Here is a 19,850-nt window from a genome sequence, read left to right on the forward strand (position 1 = left end):
GAAAAGAGTGAATGTAGAAGAGAGTTGCAGGTTGGAAAAAAAGAATAATCTTATGGTATAAAGTAAAAAGTAATGCTATAAAATAGTAAAAATTGCAAAATAAATTGTTAGGATGTATGTGATATTATTTATAGAGATGTGCTTACTCTTTCTGATTTTTTTTTTGTTTTAATATTTTAAAAACTACAAAAATATGTATTTTAATCTTTGACGAGGAACTAAAATCACGTTTTTCATTAGATATATAAAGACTAAAATTAGATAATTTTTTTATAAGAATTAAAATAAAAAATTATATTTTTAGGATAAAAACCACATTTAAAACTACTTTTTAACACACTTTTTTTTTGTAAATATACTTTTTAACACAATTTGATCCGCTGCTAGTTTCTTTACACTATTTCATCCAATTTCAATATTTTTTCGTTAAAATGTTATTACTTTTCAAATATCCTAAATCATCTCATTCTTGATTAGAACAATATTTAATTTCCAAGTTAATAATAATAATAGAAGTCTATTTTTTATAAAGAATAAAAGTCTTTTTTACAATACACCGCAGCCTTTTGTGTTCCTAGCTTTGCTTTCGTTGATTGTTTGAATTTGAAATTAATTGACCTTGGATTGAAGGAAAGGAAGTTGTACGAACATAAATGGACTTTTGTTTTACTTGAATTTCATAAACCCTATATTCATTTTCTGTTTTGGGGTCCCCTCCTTGGGTGACTTGGGTCACTAGGTTTTGCTTCAGCTTTTAAACACAACCTATCTAATTCTAAGGAATCGCACAAAGCATTTGACAAAAGAACAACGCTTTTTAAATAAACTCGCAAATAATTTAAGGACTAATAATATACTATTCATCTAATTGATTTTCAAATATAGATATAAACAATAGCACTACATATTATATTTATAATCATACCCAAAGTAAAAATAAATAAATAATTGAAAGCCTTTCACAAGAACAAAGAAAGGTCACCCACTTTAAAAGAAGCCCAATGGCACATGACAAAGTGCCCTAAAGGGAGAAACAATAATTATAAAAAATACTAATAAATAATCCAATATCAACCAAAACACAAATATGGTGAGAAGAAAAAATGTAACAGAATTCCTTGAATAAGAACAAAAAAATCATTCAAATGAAACTGATTTTAATATTGACTTCATTATTATTGTTTTTATTATATTGAATTAAGAAAAAATATAAAATGAATGCTATAATTAATGAGAATAATGAATGTGGAGCGAGGTAAATGAGTAAAATGGAGGATAAAGCAGGGAGAAAAGTGGAAGAAGTGGAGCTATACTATACATAAAGTGTGAAACGGCACAGTGACTGCCGTTTCCCGATAAGCCCGGTGATTGTTGGGCAATCTCTTCTTCCATTCCATGTTCTTCTTCTTTCACTTCATGTTTCAGCTTCAGCCACTTTGAGTTGAGGTTCAACTTTGTACTTTTTTGTTGCTTTAGCACACCCGCAATTTTCCTTCACTTTCTTATTCTGTTTTTTTTTTCTTCAGTTTTCACCACCCAAACAACCCCTTAAGAACATTCTCTTGTCTCTCTTCTATCACTCACTCTATAACAGCGGTTTTATGTTTCCATGTGCAGAGAGAGAAAATTAAGCAAGTGCAAGTGTAACCAAGCTCAAAATTCAGCTCCAAAATATGCTTCTTAGCTTTGGTCTTGGATTTAAGGTCTTGTCTTGATACAAACTCCTTTGTTTCAGATAGAGGGAGAGAAAAAACAGAGAAAAAAAAATCGTAACTTTTTTTTTGTTTTTTTGTTGTTTTTTTTTTTTTTGCGTTTTAATGTACACTTGAGAAGCAAGCATGACCATTTGGAAAATTCAACAATTCCTGAAATAACACAGCAAAGGTCTCATACTCTCTTAGCCTTTTCCCTCCCAAGCTACCTTTTTTTTCTCTCTCTCTCTCTCTCTTTCTTTCCTCCTCTTTATTTTGTTTTAAATTAATGGTTCTGAATTTCTTTCAAATCCACCTAATGGAAGTTTAATTTCTGTTGTTGACAAAATGGTGGAACTGATCAGAAAATGTAATAATGTGTTTTAATGAGTTGATATTTGCAGGTTCTGAATTTCATTTCATTTACCCTTTGTTTTATTTTTTGTTCCATTAATGGAACTCCAGGTTCACAGATCTGTGAGGTGTGGGAGAACAACTAACACAGGCTTTGTTTCTTTTCCCTTTCTATGCTCCAGACTTTGACACCTTCTGCAAAACCCGATCCAACAATGTTTAAAGTAACGATGCCTTTTAACCTCTTTTAATTTATGTTAAAGAATAACAACTGTAATTCTCCAAACTACTACTGTGCCTTAATAATGAACAACCAACCTTCTTGTGGCGTGTGTGGCTTCTAATGAGATTTGCATAATGTCTGCTATTTTTAAGGCCAGGAAAAAGCTATAAACAAACAAACACAAGCTGAAGCCAAAAGGGATTTGGCGCAGATCCGCGACCCATTTGCAAAATTTGCTGCTTTAGCTTAAAAACAAAGCGCAAACACTTGGATCAAAGGTAGGTACCTATATACATATATATCCACATATCCATATACATATATAATTTGTATTATACCTTCTATTGAAGTTCATGGTTTTAATTTTTTAAAAAAGGTTTAGGCTTATACTTTTTAAGGTGTTGTGTTAAGCAACATGGTCAGACTCAGATCCTATCTGCTGTGTAATAAGTGAACCTGAGAATATTCTGATGGCTTTATTTTATTTTTATAAATAAGTACAAAAATTAATAAACTTCTCATGTTTTTGGGATGGTGATTAATTTATTTATTTGGGTGTTGCGGGTGTGGTGTTGCTTTTGGTATGCAGGAGGGGGGGTGAGGCTGAGGCTCTGAGACCTACTCAGTCTTCTTTTGCTTTTGAAAGGGCTTTTCTTTTCTTTCTTTCTGCGATTGAGAAAAAAGCTTTAACAAGGGGGCTTCTGACTCGGACCGCGATTTATCGGTGCGTAAATAAAAGGCCTTTTTATCACTAGCTGAAGCCAAAGTACTCTCTTTGATTCTGAATCATAGTCATCAATGCAAAGCACGTAACAACAACAACAACCCCACATTCTGTGTTCACTCCCTCTTTCACTCTATTTTTCTTCTCTCTCTCTAGTACTTCCCGTGAGGATAAGAGAAGAAGACCAAGTGGGGTGTGAGGCTTGGAAAAAAGGCGTGACTGTGATATGGAGGAGGATGAGATTCAAGCATGTAAGTTCCCTAGAGTTGGAAATGGTAGGAGTAGTGACCAATACCAAGAGGAGGAAGAAGAGGGTGACCTAAGAAGAAAAGGTGTTGGTGGTGGTGGTGGAAGTGATGCTAGCACAAACCACTTCCACCAAAGTAGTTGGCACTACTCTTCTAGAATCATAAGGGTGTCTCGAGCATCTGGTGGCAAAGACAGGCACAGCAAAGTGATGACCTCAAAAGGGTTAAGAGACAGAAGGGTTAGGCTCTCTGTGACCACAGCTATTCAGTTCTATGACCTTCAAGATCGCTTGGGTTACGACCAACCTAGCAAAGCTGTGGAGTGGCTAATCAAAGCTGCTTCAGAAGCTATCTCTGAGCTTCCTTCTCTCAACAACCCTTTCCCTGATACCCCTAAGCAGCCTAGTGATGAGAAAAGGCCTACCAGTGGTGGTGGTCAACAACAACAACAACAAGGCTTTGATGATGCAGATGGAGACACAAATTACCAACAAAACCAAAGCCAGAATCTTTCTCTCTCCAAGTCTGCTTGTAGCAGCACTTCCGAGACAAGCAAGGGCTCAGGCTTGTCCCTCTCAAGGTCTGAGATCCGTGTGAACCGTGTGAAGGCAAGGGAGAGGGCAAGGGAGAGAGCAGCAAAAGAGAAGGAGAAGGAGAAAGAGAAAGAGAGTGATTTTAACATTGCACACCACCATCACCACCACAATGTGAACAACATGTCTCACACTGCTTCCTTCACTGAGCTTCTCACTGGTGGGATTGGGAGCACGGTAACAGTTAACCCCAACACAACAACAACAACAACAACAACAGCAACAAGTCCTAATGGATCATCGGTTCATCAGATCCATGAGGGTCATGATCATGAGGCTAATCTATTCAACAAGGGAAGTCAACAACAGCAACAGCAACAACATCACCATTGGTCTCAAACAGTGACACCTATGGACTACTTCAGCGCAGGCCTCTTGGTAGGACCTTCATCATCTGCAAGTACTCAACAACACCAATCTTCAGGACAGTTCCAACTGGGACATGGACATGCACATGCACATGCTCTTTCAATCTCACCATTTAGTGGAGAAAACCACTCGGAGCAAATGCAGCATTTTTCCTTCATGCCAGACCATCTCAACAACATGCCATCTTCTGCTGCTTCTGCTTCTCAACACAGCGAGGGTGACAATAACAACTACAACCTCAACTTCAGCATCTCTTCGTCGGGCCTTGCTGGTTACAATAGGGGGACCCTTCAGTCCAATTCTCCGTCTTCCTCGTTTTTGCCTCTCCTTCAGAGGTTTCAACCTTTAGTCGACGGATCCTCCAATCTACCTTTCTTTATAGGAGCTGCTCCTCCTTCTTCTGCTCCTCCAACCATGGACAACAACAACAGCAACAACAGCAACAACCATCACCACCTTCAGTTCTCACCCATCTTTGATGGCCGCTTGCAACTTTGCTATGGCGATGGAACAAGGCAGCATTCTGATCACAAGGGGAAGGGAAAGAACTAAGTTCCCCCGAGGAGCACCACTTTTGTTCCTGGTAAGACAAAAAGAAACTCCCTTCATCTTTTTTTATTTTGTTTGGCTTTTTATGCTAGCCTTGTCATTTTCTATTGTTTATGTTCGGTATATGGTTACTTTGCTGTCATTTTTTTTCCTGATACTGTTTACACTTGGTACATAGTTGAGACTTTAATCGTTTTATACAGCCGGTTTTACATTGTCAATTAAGTAAAGTTATTATTAATATGATTTTTAAAACAGTTTTTGCATAAGTCAATAAATTTATCATGTATAATAGTTTATAATTGGATAATAATGTAAACTGTGTTTTATACTTTACGTATATTTTTTTGCTAGGATCTTGTTAATCAGGGCTCTTAGGACAGGTTAAGGAACTAAAAGAAAAAAACATTTATTGTAAAAATCATAAGAGAGCGTAAAAAAAGTTATGAGTAGTGTAATTTTATGCATTTCAATAAAAATTATTTTCTGTTTATTTTATTAACCAATGTCCTAAGGATATTGATTAACATTTGTTATTTTTTTATAATTAGTTTGCTATCAGTTTCCCCCTTACCCTTTGATAGGCTTGTGCTTTGCCCTTGCTAAACCTTAGGAGGATATTAAATACAAAATGTGTGTGGGAGAGAGAGAGTGCGTGTTTAGTTATTTATTTATTGAATTTGAAAGAGGATGGTCATGGATTGATGTGTAGAGTGAGTGCATTGTGCAATACCACGAGCCGCTTGCTTTCTTGGTAAGCATAAACAAGTTGGGCACTGAGCATAGTTTTATGGGATGCTATCTGTTTATTTTGTCTTATAGTTGGGTCAGGCTGCATGGATTGGCGTGAGTAGGGTTTCCACTGGTTGTCTCCTTTTTTGTTCTCTCCTTGCCCTTGGTTCCCTTTCTCTCTGGCATCGGTGAGTCCCTGCCAAGTGTAAGCTTTTCTTGTGGCAAACACACACCATGTGTAGGTTTATGACTTTTGTGTGTGCCAATGCCAAAACCAAAATACTAGTATATGGCTTTAAGATCCCAATTCAATATATTTCCACTCCCCAACCTGCACATGACATGACATGATTCTAATCGGCGCATTGTCAGCTTCTGTGAGGCAGGCCAACTAGTATAATTTATAATTAAGCATAGTTGGTTGGTTACTTGGAATTGGATAACAAAACCACATTTAGGACCTTTTTCATGTTCTCAAAGGTGCATGCACGTTGCACAACTTGACTCTTCCAACCATAAAACCAACCGGATTCTCATACTTTATGTACACACTACAATATACTTAATTACTAGTTATAAACTAAAATGAAAAAGGTAGTAATATAATAGTATATGTCACATTTAGATTTTGTTTTTTAAGGATAATTACACTAACTTTTTTTTAAAAAAATGTAAATGCTAATAACACGCTGATATACATCCCTTTTTATTGAAAAACTATTTTCTTCTTGAGTAGTCGGTGTATGATTAACGTATAAATTTAAAATAGGTGAGGTATATGTAATTTTTTAAAGGCAGCATGTATTAACGTGTATAAATAATTCTAATACTTGTATAAGATAAGACAGATAACTGTATTTTTTTTGGGTACAAGTGTGTAAATAATGCTAACTTTAAGAAAAAGCGATGCAAATATCTAGGTGACATATCTATGAATGTTATAAAATGTGTCCTTACCCGAATATATATATATATATATATATTATTTATTTATTTTTATGTTAAATTTCATATGTTCCTGTTAGCATTCATTTGAACAGAAAGAACACATCATTATTAGTCAGTGAATGATTCAACTTTAAAAAAAGGTACAAAGGTAAAATCAAATGAAAAGAATATTACATAAAATTTGATTAGAATTGTACTACTAATAGTAGAATCATTTTTTAATGATATTTACACTATACTAACTTCTAAAGAAGTCAGTATTAATTTCATATGCTTCCTTTTTATTGAAAAATTATACGTACCTAACCTGCACTTTCCTTTTTTTTTATTTTTAAAAGTATTATGTGTATTGTCCACACATAAAATAGATAAAGTGTATATGATTATTTTAAAACAAATAATATATATCAACTAGCCTTTTAAAAAAATTATATGATTTTTAAAAGACTTTTTGATATATAGATGTACTGTAATTTTTAATTGCAATTATAATTAACGCTATCTTTAAGGAAAGTCAAGTCAATGGAATTAATTATCTACATAATGGATTATATATATCCAAAGTATCTCAATAAAAATCGAGGGGCGTGGATGGGGTAGAGAAAAGACAAATAAACACTGGAGAAGGGGAATAATATTTTTTTTTTTTCTGCAAAAGAAGGGGAATTATATTAGTGAACATTGCTTATTTTTTGGTAGTACGAAAGGGCAATAGGAAATGCGCCTAGTACGTTGTTAGCATAAATCTTTTGTTTCAGACAGATTGCTAGCTTCCCAGGAAATTTTCTGTCAACCTTAGCACATGATGAGAAGTTGAGAACATGTTTTTAACGATATCTTTCTTTTCTCAACAATAACAAAAACTTTACATGATATCATTGTACACGGTTAAAAACCAAAATTTTAAGAATATTATTTATTATGAGATCTCCCTTGATGACTTCCTCCAAAGTTCTTTCGGTTTCCTTTTCCTCCTTTTTCTCAGGACTATAAATTATGCAATTAACTCTCTTGACTTAGCTTCTTTGTACGTGTTCAAGTGTTTGTAATATGAGGGGTAAAACACCAAAGTGATCTCCATCAATGTGACTCAAGCAAATCATACAAGTGAACTTGAAATCACATTTAACCCTAAATCTTACACACTTGCTCACTATAATGATCTCTCCCTTAGTGTGAGTAGAACCAGAGCTTAGTCATTCTGCTATTCCTTACTTCTCTATTAATGAGCCACGGGCAAATCACAAAAGTGAACTTGACATTTGACACCACACTTAATCCAAAACATTAAGGTATTATTAGGTTTGTGGGTCCTTATACATTTGCTTGACTTGTCTATTCCTATTCAATGTGTGTCTTCTTTCTCACACTTGCACTCGTTCTAACAGAGAGAACACTACATTTGGGTGAGGGTACTCAAGATTGTTCAGATGAGACTAAACTTACAAAGATGTAGGATGAAGTCGAACTCAGTTTACTAATCACTAAAGCTAATCTTAGGTTAGATATAACAAGTACATGAGTGGGGATAGAAACTTGTTTTTTGAAATGGAGGAAAACAATGTACAATTCACCTCTACGCACTATTTGGTTTAAAGGAGCAGAGGGAGGATTAATTTACTACTATATATTCTTACAATAGATAGATAAAGTCATTTGGTTGGATTTCCAACTTCATATATATATGAAAGAACATTTTTGTTGGAAGAGATTAGTCTCTTAAATAGATCTTAATACTTAGAGAAATTAGTCTCTAACTCTCCAATAGGATATACTCCGAGTTCACTAAAAAATAAAGTCATTTAAGAATAATTTAATCACCATAGTATAATATTTTCCCTCCCATCCAAATCTCTCCTAGTATGGGAGTCAAGGTAAAAATGGGCAGGAAGGGATTTTGGCTCCCTCTCTTCCTTTTAAATTTTGAACCAACAAATTACTTTTAAAAGAATCCTTCCCTCCTCTTCTCTATTCCTTTTGTATCTAAAACACTATGTTAGGGTGTGTTTGATGCACATTGAGGAATGAGGAACAATACAAGCATAATGTGAGAAGTTGGGTTACAACTTGTTTCAGCGTAATATGTAGCGGCTAATGCACAAACATATAAGTAATCTTAGAGGCAAAAGTTAGAATTGATTTTGAAAAGAATTGAACTTGGAGTTGGTTCACTTCAAGGTACTGACTCTTATATACAGATCATCTTCTTAATCTACTATATTGGTCGAAATCATTGTATAGGCATGACCATAAGCATTTTTTATAGCATTCATTTTAGTGGTACGTTACTCCTTATAAGATAGTAAGATGTATTTAGGTTGGAGCATCCCTTGTGTTCTTTTATTGATTTTTTACTATCATTGTATAGGCATATAACTTTTTAAAAAAAAAAAGTGAAATATACCTATTTTTTTTTACCCAACTGACATCTGCCTCATGCTTGGAAGTGAGGTAAAACAAATGTATGATGGAATTTGAAGTCTTAAAAGTTTAAAAGTTGGAAAGTCACATTTCAAAATTTAAGGACAGAGAAATTGCTATGACTTGGACTTGGGATATTTACCTACCCCACCTCAAGTATGTGAGTTAGGCCTAGATGGTAGGATTGAAGTGTTACACAGATTAGTCTTCGATAAATGAAGCAATTAAATTCTGAAAAGCCTCAAATATTGTTAACAAATATACTAGTATTTAAGATGTTGGGGATTTTGGGTTATGGAGAAGCCAGTGTTGGAAAAGGGCAGAAAATTTATTGATCGGGGCAAGAAAGTGGTTCAGGAGTAGCAACTGAAATAAAAGAAATGGTGAAGATTGCATTTTTTAAGTAAAAAAATTGGTGAAAGGAAATGAAAGGCTTGGTGCTGAGTGGATTCAGAATTTCACTTTATAGATGTAAGAAGATAAAAGTGGATTCAAACTGAAAAATAGGAATTTGCAACCAAAAAGTCAGTTTTCCTAGTACTAGAAGAAGTGAATTCCTAACCATTTTAAATTATAAAATGAAGAGAAACGAAAGTCAATAGATGCAAAATATAGACAGATGAAGAGAGAAGGATAAGGGAATAGAAGTAATTTAAGAGAACCTTTAAATATTCATATAAATCAAACTAATTCGTTTTATGTGTTTTTTAATTATTATTTTTTTTTGTTTCAAGACACTTGTTATTATTTGGTATGTTTGTATTAGGGTTTTTATTTTTATTTTTTGTTTCAATTGGAATAGATTTTGGCTCTAATTTTAAAAATTATTCAATTAAAACTAAACTGAACTTACATATACATTCATAATCTTTTTTTTTTTTTACTATTCATATTTATATGCTTGTTGTTTCATATTTTTTTTAAATTGTCATATAAATTATAAATATTATTAAAAAGTACATTTGAGTATAAATATATTTTTTAATGAACATTTAAGTGAAAAGTACATTTGTTTAAACATATATAACTCTAACTTGTCCGACCATAAATCTTCATTGATATAAGTTGAAACGTGAATAAGAATGTCAAATTGCATAATTTTTCTTTCAATTGGTTTAGATTTTAAATGGGTTTTACCATTTTAATTGATTTGGGGGTGGGGGGATATAATACTATGAATTTATTTTACTATATTTATTATTATATATTTCAAGATTTATTTATTGCTTTAAAAAAACTAACATACAAAAAATGATCAAATCTGAATTTAAAATGATAAAGTTTGATGTGATTGGATCAGTTATGTCTTCTAAGTATTGAACATTTCCAAATAAAATTGGTAGGAAATATTAGTTTCTTTTTTTTTAAAACCCTAATTAAATCTTTGCCTTTTGTTTATGCTGATTAGGTGCATAATTGTAGTCAGTGCTCCAAGTTAACCTAGCAACCCCCTATGTATTAAAATGAATATCAGGGGGACTTATCCTGTAATACATGAAATTCTTGCATGAAAAGACCAAAATATATAGTTACAGTACAAAGGAGAGAGAAATGAAAAAAAAAAATGATGTACTACAAGCATAGATATGAAATTTAGTTCTAACCTCAAGTAGTCAGTAGGTTGTTTAGAATGACCAACTTCAATTGGACCAAGGGTGGGCTCTAATAGTTGGTTGAAAATAAATGAAAGGATTGTTTGTCGAGAAGATTTTAGTAGTTTAAAAGATTGTTAAGGGAGTGGGAAAAAATGAATTTTTTATGGAGGTTTGTATGTATATGCGGTTGTTTCCATTTTAATTTACTTTAGGATAAAACTTGTATCAAAATTTTTATGTCTGTACCATGCTGTTCTCAAATTAAACAATGGTATGTGGATTTATCTCTTAACATAAATAGCTTCCATTAATAATATGTAGTTCAATTGGAAAATGTAATAATTGCTTGATTTGAGAATTTGATGACTAGGATATAAAGAATTTCATCTAAGTTTTTCCCTTAGTTTAATGGCATCTGGTTCATTCTAAATAAAATAGATAGCAAAATTAAGATGAGAGTTCAACATTAATCCATATTTGTATGACTCAGAAAACAAGTATCTATGGTAGGGCAAGATCTAATTAATATAGTGAAAGTTTACAATTAAGATATTCATTCATAGACAAGGGTTAGAAAAGAAACTACAAACACAAACACCTGATCATTTTAACTTGTTCGACATAACATAAGATATAAGGCATAAATAGGATTCACTTCTTGCCTTTACTCAAAAAATTCTAGCTCAATGGCTTGCCTGATGCTTTGGTTCAAATGCTTCTTTTGGTATTAGGTCGTCGTAGCTACTTCTCCCATATCATAATGAATGATACGGTAGATTAAATGTTGTTAGGTTGAGAATGCTTTACTGATCATATACATTTCTGAATTCTGATAAACAGATTTACACATTACTAATCATCCTTTTTTCAATGAAAGTATTTTCTTTTGTTGTGGCTAGTTCTCTTCTATGGAGTAATTTGATCATGAGGAGTTAAATTAGACTTGATGAAAAGCTTATTTTATTAAGAAGCGTATTATATATGACTCATCTAGGGTTGGAATTTCAACACTTCTGCCTACTTTTTAATTTTTATCCACCTCTATGGGCATGCATATCTTCCATACTGTAAACATTTGTTTAGCCTGAAGTGTAAACAAATATCTCTATATGCATGAATTTGGACAACCGATTGAAGTCACTCTTATTATAGATCTCTTATACACTCTTTAGCTACATATATTATCACATACCTTATTCTGAGGACATTATGCTTTATTTGTTAATTACTGATGTTAATAGCCAAAAATTTCTTGTGCAGTGTGGTTAGCCTTTGTCTACACTACTTCTCTCCTTTTCATAATCGTCTTGAAATTTCTCAATTTTTTTTTCATATATAGGGTTACTAATATTTCTTTTTTCAGGAATTGTGGTCTTTGTTTTTTTAGTAGCTGCAAGCTGTGTACCCAGCTTGGTTTCTGCAAAATGGAGGATAAGTTGTTGTCATCAAGTGTTGGTGTTTCTTCTTGGATCATTTTGAGTCATTCAATTACATTGAGTACGTATTTGGATATTTATTAACTTATGCGTGCATAGTACTATATTACGGATAAATGTATAAGAATGTTGATTGAAGATATTTTGATTTTCTACAATTGATTCTGAAATTGCCTGTACCCTTTGGTTGGGAAGAGCTGTAGGAAACTAAATAACTTCAAATTTCTACAGTGCCCCCTTTCCGATGACACTTTTTTATAAAGGAAAATTTTCTTTTCATAACCATTGATTTAGTTTGTTGGCTTGAGCTGAAACTTGTGTTAATTATATGAACGTGAATAGTCAATGATTCTTGTCAACTGGATTTAGTGATTTACGAAATATCATTAACTAAGTCTTTGTCTTTATCTACCATTATCCCATGCAACACAAGTTAGGGGAAAGGTACAAATATTTTACTTTTGTCTAATGCTTTAAATTTTGCTAAAATTTGCAATCTTTTATTTCTGTTTTGAATAATTATAAATCTTTCTACTAAATCTTATTAACATATATATTTCTTAGATAAAAAAAGTATTGAATATTTTTAAGTTTCCAATACATTAAATGTTTTTTATTTTATTTAATATATTCCCTATAAAGTATTCAAAAAATAAAAGAGCATACATCTTTACTACTCCTGGTGTTCTGTCTAGCACTTGTCAAAATATGAAAACCCGAACGAACACGAGGGATAACATTTTGGTGAACTTTTCGATTTGCATTTATTTTTATGTTATAAATAGAAAGAGGAAGGTAGATAAATGGGTTAAAGATTGAATGAATGGATCCAAAATTCTCACATCTATTCTTATATATTTTATTATTATCATTTCAAATTAAATTGGTAGTTAAGATTTTTTAAAAAGTAACATAAGATAAGCATATCTTATAAGCTTATTCTAGCAAATTCATTAGTTAAAAATTGGGTAAATTAAATTTTTAGTCCCTTAATTTTTTTAAATTTCAATTTTTAGTTCCTCAAAATTTTTATACATCTTTTAGTTCTTCTTTAATTTTTTTTGTTAGCAATTTTACTCCTTCTAAATCTTTTTGCCAATTTTTAGTCTCTTTTTTATTTTTATTGTTCAAAATTAATCCTTATTTTATTAATTTTTAGATCCTTATTTATTTTATTTGAGATCACTTTTGAGTAATAAAAATAAATAAATAACTAAAAACTTAACTAATCCTTAATGTACTATTAGGTTAATGAGAGGCTTAAGATACGATGCATATTTCCCCCTTTAATCTTTTATCATCCAAATATATGATGTAATTGTTCTCCCTATTTTCATCATATATAGTTATTGTTATTAGGCTCTTACGGGATGGAATGGCTTATGGTACAGACATGGACAATAAGTCAATAATCTTTGGATTATTCTTCCAGTACCCATATAAGTTTCTTCTACATCCACCCATCAAATATAGTGAAAAGATAAAATTGTCCTTCACTTAAAAATCAAATACACCATCATTCTCCCACACCTGTTACTAATGCCTAGTTCCCTCCCTCTCCGTGACGTCATTGATGTTTTTCTTCCTCTCCCTGCACCTTGTTCCTTCATGCATTCTTCCATTCCATCTCCATATCTCTGTCGTGAGTATCCCTTTTTTTGTGTTTGTTAGTTCTTGACAATTCCATCTCCGTATCTCCGTCGTCAGTATCCCTTTTTTTGTATTTGTTAGTTCTTGACAATCCGTTTAACCATACGGATTGGTAAACCGTATGAATTATACAAATTTCAAATATGTACTTTTTGTTAATTTTAAATAATTTTTTATTTAATAAAATTGTTTATTTAAAAATTAATGTTTAAATTTTGTTATTATTTAATTATTTTATAAATAACTGTTGTTTTTAATTTTGAATAATTTTTTAATTTAATTTAATTATTTTTTGTTTATTTTAATTTAATAAATAATTTATTTAATAAATTTGTTTATTTGAAAATCAATGTATATTTTTTTTGTTATTTAATTATTTTATAAATAACTATTTTAATACTTTTATATTTTTAAAATAGTTAAATAACAAAAATAGGTAATGTTGCATAAGAAAAATGTTTTCTATTAATATATTTGTATAAATATTATTACATTAATATTATTAAATATTTATATAAATATTTTTTGAAGTAAAAATATTATAAAAATGAATTTCTTTATTCATTTATAAATATTTAAAATGAATATCATACGCAAAAGAGCTAGCCCAATGCAAAACGTCATCACTGGTAACAAATAGCTATGAAAGGGATAATACATGTTTAGTCTTCAAGGGACATTCATTTATTTTGACAAAATACAAAATCATATTAACTTCTGTGGACAATTAATATTTTCAAACACACCAGATTCCTCTTCATTGTCTTCATTCATATTAACTTCTCTGGACATTATATTATCATATATCCACAAATCTCCGTCTATCTTGACAAAACATTAAAAAAAATCTAATGATAAACCAATGACAACTAACAACATCATACGTAATTCTAATTATTTATAAATAAATCTATTTATTTTAAGAAACTTCTATGTTAAAATTTATTTTAAAATCTTTTACACTAGATAAGTATGTCAATATATCAATAAATATGTTTTTTAACGTATACTATCACACAATTTTATTATTTTTTACTACATATACTAATATATTATGTTGAAATTGATAGGCATATATATGAAATTTTATATCTAAGTTTTCATATTTTATACACTTGCATAAACCAGTTAATGTAATAATATTTACACAAATATTATAAAAAGTATAATTAAATTTATAAAAAACATTAAAAATAAAATTTATTTAATTTTTAAAAAAATATTTAGGTTATATGAATTGACAATCTGTATGAATTATATAGATTGCTAATCCGTATAAAACTTACAGATTGTCAATCCATAAGTTTCATACGGATTGCCAATTTGTATGTTTATTACGCTACAAATTGAAGTTGAAGTTGCAGATGAAAAAAATTTATCTCCTCCGCCATTACACCGCAACACCTACCACGACAACAATCACATACTATAAACGACCACCGCTACAGTTCACCTCGACCAAACCAGCCACAAGAAGAAAGGATGAGCTTAGCTGAAAGGATACGAGATTGAATGGTGTATGAAGAAAAAAAAAAAACCAACAAACGTAGAAGAAGAAGTTAACATGGGTAACTTTGAAATTTTCAAAAAAATTATTGGGTCTAAAAAAATTATGTATGGTGTAGAAAGAAAATCCCATAATCTTTTAGGGGTCTCTGCTAGCAAACCCAATAGGCACCCTTCCCGGTAGTTTAATAGTGCCTCCATGTTCTACCACTTTAGTGACCAAAAATTGGATATATTTTATGCAGGTTCTTTTGGGCTATGGATAGGTTTGCCATAAGATCCATTTAGGAAGCTTATTAGGCAATTGCTTCTTGTATCTCCATCTTTGGTTCCTGCACCTAATTCAAAATGTATAATTACATTTTGGAATGTAAAAATTTACATTCTGAAAAATGTTAATTCAAAATGTAATTTTACATTCTAAAATAACTCTTTGAAAGCTTAGAAAGTTGCAAGAAGCAATTATGTAAGTGCAGGAAGCAATTGCCAAATTACCTAATCACCTCCGGTATATTGCTTCCTACATCCCTTAATTTTTAAAATTCCAGACTTGCCCTAGCATAGATGACTCATGTAAGTAGTTTTACTTGGCTTATGGATAGAATTTTCCATAAAACATCATGCTTCAATGAAAGATAGGCTTTTCCAAAATTACATTAACATAATTTCAGATTACATAATCCGGAACACACAAAATAATTTTTTCCCTTATAGAATGTCTTTTCCAGAACACATTCTGACAGATGGTGCAAAAAGAGAACAAGAAATGGAGGAGATGGAAAGAGAGAATGGGGTGCTTGGGCGGCACATAAATAGAAAAGAAAGAGGAGGCTAGGATTGTGGGGTGCCTGGTGCATTTAAGAGAGTGAGGGGTATTTTTTGTCCATTTGGGTCTTTTGTGGTGTAGGAAACAAATAAGGAGGTATAGAAAATAATTTCCTCACCTGCTTGGTTTAATGTGGGGAGCTGCTGAACAAAAGCCCACAGAGGACAACTGATACAAGACCCAAAATTTAGATTGAATATCAGTTGATGCACCAAGCTGCACCATTTATTAGCCAATGTTCTTGTGAAGTGATCTTGTCTTTTTGTCTCAAACCACTCTACAATTTATTTTTATATAAAAGAAAAGTACAAATGTGATACTATTATTTTTTTTTTCTACAAAAGAAAAGTACAAATGCGATAATATTAGATAAATGAGGAATTAACGAAAAATCCCCTGGTTCGTTTATGTGTTGTGGGCTTGTGGCTATAGAAAGAAAAATCGGAAAAACAAACAGGGGGTTATGCAAGAATTGCACAAAAGTAAATTGTTGTTTACATTATCAGTTAGTTTGTTATAGGGAGAAAATGCAAGTAAATCCAAAAATAAAAAAAATTAAAAATCAAGGTATTAATCTTGTCTTGATAAAACTGTGTTAAAAATTAAGTTATGGTTTTTAAATTCTATTTTAACCTTCACACTAGATAAACCTTTAGTGAATAATATTAGTAGCTTAAAATTAAACACTCCTTGTAGTGTATATATCCTTGGAGTGGAAGAGACAGTTGTAAGACAATTCATGAGGTTACTGTTCTAATTTTTTAGAGTGTAAAGAGATAGATGAGAAAAAAGAAAGAAAAAAAAAGTGAGAGAGAGAGAGAGAGAGAGAAATGTAACGAGTAATGCAATGAAAAAAAAAGGAGAAAGGTACGAAAGATTGTAAGATGTGAAAAAAGCCAGATTTTATAAAATTTTCATTACAAATTAGGCTCAAAATACCGCATATCTAGTTTTCTTTGCCGTGTCAAATTCAGAAGTAATCACTAGCAGTTTTGATCAGAGGGTCTTGATAAAACTGATCAGAGGGTAATGAAAGCAATAAGCTAGCAAAATGTACAATCCAATTTTGGAAGAAAACCATATATATTAACTTTGGCTGGAATTAAATCATAGACCTTTAATTTGCACTCCGACCATTTTGTTGCTATGCAAAAGTATATAGCCAATGCAATTTTCACTTTAAAACGACCGACATATAAGAGCATCTTTAGCTTATAAAGAGGCAAATTAAAGCAAGAAAGAAAGAGCCTGGAGATACGAGCAATTTTTCTATGCAAAATTCAGAGTCACTTTTCAAAAGAAGTTAAGGGGCATATTATAAGAAAACTTAGCAGATGTTAATAAAATCAATTCCAGGATCTTCTAGCACAATATACATGGAATAGATGACGCCTGCTCTGACAAAAAAGAAAAAAAAAAGGCTAGTAGTTCTTATATAAAGTAACAGTTAGCCCTCGTGGGGACCTGCTAATGAATTCAACAATAATTCAAGTTTCCAAGTTTAAAAAATGTATTAGAATTCAGAAATATATATACACATCTAATTGTTTGGTTCTCAGTCTCACCCTAATAATTTAAGTCTTAACATTAATTAATTGCTTCACACCCTAAAGGTCAAATGAGAAGCTCCTATAGACAGCAAACCAGGACTAAAGGCCAAAAGCACAAAAGTTGACAAGTTCCATTTGGAAGATGCAAGTGCCACCTGAAAATGCTCCAAAATGCTAGTATGATGATGCAAAGTACAATTATTAGATAAATCCTAAAGACCCTATACATAATTATTTTTTTCCTTTTTTCATTACCCTTATTGGTATATTAATTATATTTTGTCCAGTGGTTCACTCTCTCATTGTCACAAACTCTGCCGGCATAAATATTAGCATGTGGGGGCTTGTTCACCATTTGCTGTGTCCTATATTATTCCCCCACTTGGATGCATCTACTCTTGCTAGGAAGCTTATAAAAGATTAGTAGGGTAGAATAAAATAGAAGGCGACATTTGCAATTATAAAATATGGGATATAGTTCTTAATTGTATATAAAATCACCAATGTATGATGCTTTAATAAGAAAATAAAGGAATCAGTGGAAACATAATAGAAAAAAATTAAGGGTGGGAGAGGGGGTTATGATCAGTGAGCAAGAAGACCTGTTTCTTGCAGTGTGCAAACTTGTGCTCAATTAGTCACAAGGTCCAGACCTCATTTCACGTGGATTGTATGTGTACAAAGCTAAGGTACCTCATGTGACAAACAGATAAAGTTAGAAGCAGAAACAGCTAATTACCTAATAAAATAACAACAGCTAATATGAATCATTGTTAGATGAAGAAAAACAGAGAGAAAATAAAAGGTCGGTTTAGGAAGCACCCTTGCCCTGTCATCACAACTGTAATGTGCCTGCAATTTTCTGTTAGCTATGTAACTTAAGCACCACTGGTTGCACACCAGGCAAATGCCAATCAAGTAAAAATGATAGAGCTTCAGAATCCTTATATGTTTTGAAAATAAAAGATTTTTCTTTCTTCAAAGTTAACAAGTCAAAGTGATTTTATTAAGTGTAATTAACACAAAATTGAGAAGAAAAAAATTCTCCAACACTAGATAAAAGCCATAAACTGAAGTTAAAACACAAACTTACCAATTTATAGTGTGCACACTCAATTTTGACTCAGTCTCGTTTTTTTTTTGTTAAAGATTGGAAAATGATAAAATGAAAAATATAGAAAAAAGGTATTCTTCTTTTGCAATTCTTATGGAAGCCAAAAAAAATGACAGTGTTCTTGCATTTAATTTTGTTTTGAATTAAAAAAGAATGAAGAAACAAAAATTAAGAAAAATGATAAAGTAGTTTGTAGAAAGTAAAATAAGCCTTTCCATTTCTTAAAAAAAAAAAAAAAGAAACAAGAGAAAAGAAAAGATTTATTGTTAAAATTATTGCTAGAATGATATACACTTCTTTTATATATAGAGAGAGGTTCATTCATCATAAAAGAATACAACTATTTTTTGTCTTGTCTTAAAGAGGAAAAAATATAGCATATTAAATGAAAAGAAAAACTACTTTGTATATGCATGTGGGTGGAGTTATGATCTTCGCTTCACCCTCGTTTATAAAAATTTCAAGTTAGAATAAAGTCAGTAAACTATTCAAATTATAAAAATAAAAATAAAAAAGCCCAACAACTATCAGTGCAAGGATTTTTACTATCTTTTTTTTTTTGGAATGACTAATCTCTAAAAAAAAAACTTGGATTTATCTTAGGAGGTAGATCTTTTTAATATATGTTTTTCTATACATATAGACAGAAATCAAACTTCTAAACACATTCTTAAAAAATAAGATTATCCATATACTCATAGAATTACATAAATATTTTAAAATGGCAACGGTTTCAACTTTTAAACTCATTTATAGGCATTATGTTAGGATTTGGAAATTGCACATTTATTTGGTCAGCCAAAATTAATTAGATTTAACTTTTTTGCATGAAAAGAGTTGAAGTCAAAAGAACTTAATTCTTGATGTGATCTATTTAGTTAAGTCTGAATTAATCAAATCTAAAATCATTTTCAAATACTTGGGGATTCAAATAAAATAAGAATGTTAGGTAAGTGTAGTTTTTATCCAATATAGGATTTAGTATCTCTCATCTGCCTGGATGGACCATGTCTGCTTTAGGAAGCACTTGGATAGATGGATGAAGGAAAGAAATGTCGTTAACGTAAATATTTGATCAAACATAAGTATGACCACCTCATCCTAATCCATTGTGCCCATAATGTAATAGAATGGAAACTTGTCTGCGTAGACAATGACTAATTCAATTTTCAATATAAAGACTCAACTTCATGAATAATTTTGGCCTCAAAATAATGTCTTCCTTCTTGAAGTTCCCATACTTTTTTCAATCTATGTTCTTCATTCGTTACCTATTCTGACATTGAGCGCGACATCTGTTTGTATAACACACCAAACTTGT

General features: G+C 31.4%; 1 protein-coding gene across 12 annotated transcripts; it reads left to right on the forward strand.

The window, feature by feature from the left end:
* Window positions 1-1,292: 1,292 nt before the first annotated feature.
* On the forward strand, window positions 1,293-12,165 carry LOC100806032 (transcription factor TCP2). 12 transcript variants are annotated; one of them, XM_014767892.2, is made up of 7 exons: window positions 1,293-1,446; window positions 1,618-1,703; window positions 1,834-1,884; window positions 2,157-2,269; window positions 2,421-2,546; window positions 2,858-4,785; window positions 11,811-12,165. In XM_014767892.2, the coding sequence occupies exon 6, from the start codon at window positions 3,219-3,221 to the stop codon at window positions 4,752-4,754; it is 1,536 nt and encodes a 511-aa protein (XP_014623378.1). In that variant the 5' UTR covers window positions 1,293-1,446; window positions 1,618-1,703; window positions 1,834-1,884; window positions 2,157-2,269; window positions 2,421-2,546; window positions 2,858-3,218; the 3' UTR covers window positions 4,755-4,785; window positions 11,811-12,165. The 12 variants fall into 12 exon arrangements, with proteins under 12 accessions (XP_014623378.1, XP_014623381.1, XP_040865888.1 ...); XM_014767895.2 differs by having other exon boundaries at window positions 2,426-2,546; XM_041009954.1 differs by having other exon boundaries at window positions 1,618-1,884.
* The last annotated feature ends 7,685 nt before the right edge of the window (window positions 12,166-19,850 follow it).

The sequence above is a fragment of the Glycine max genome, chromosome 15 (assembly GCF_000004515.6).
Source record: "Glycine max cultivar Williams 82 chromosome 15, Glycine_max_v4.0, whole genome shotgun sequence".
Lineage (NCBI taxonomy): Eukaryota > Viridiplantae > Streptophyta > Magnoliopsida > Fabales > Fabaceae > Glycine > Glycine max.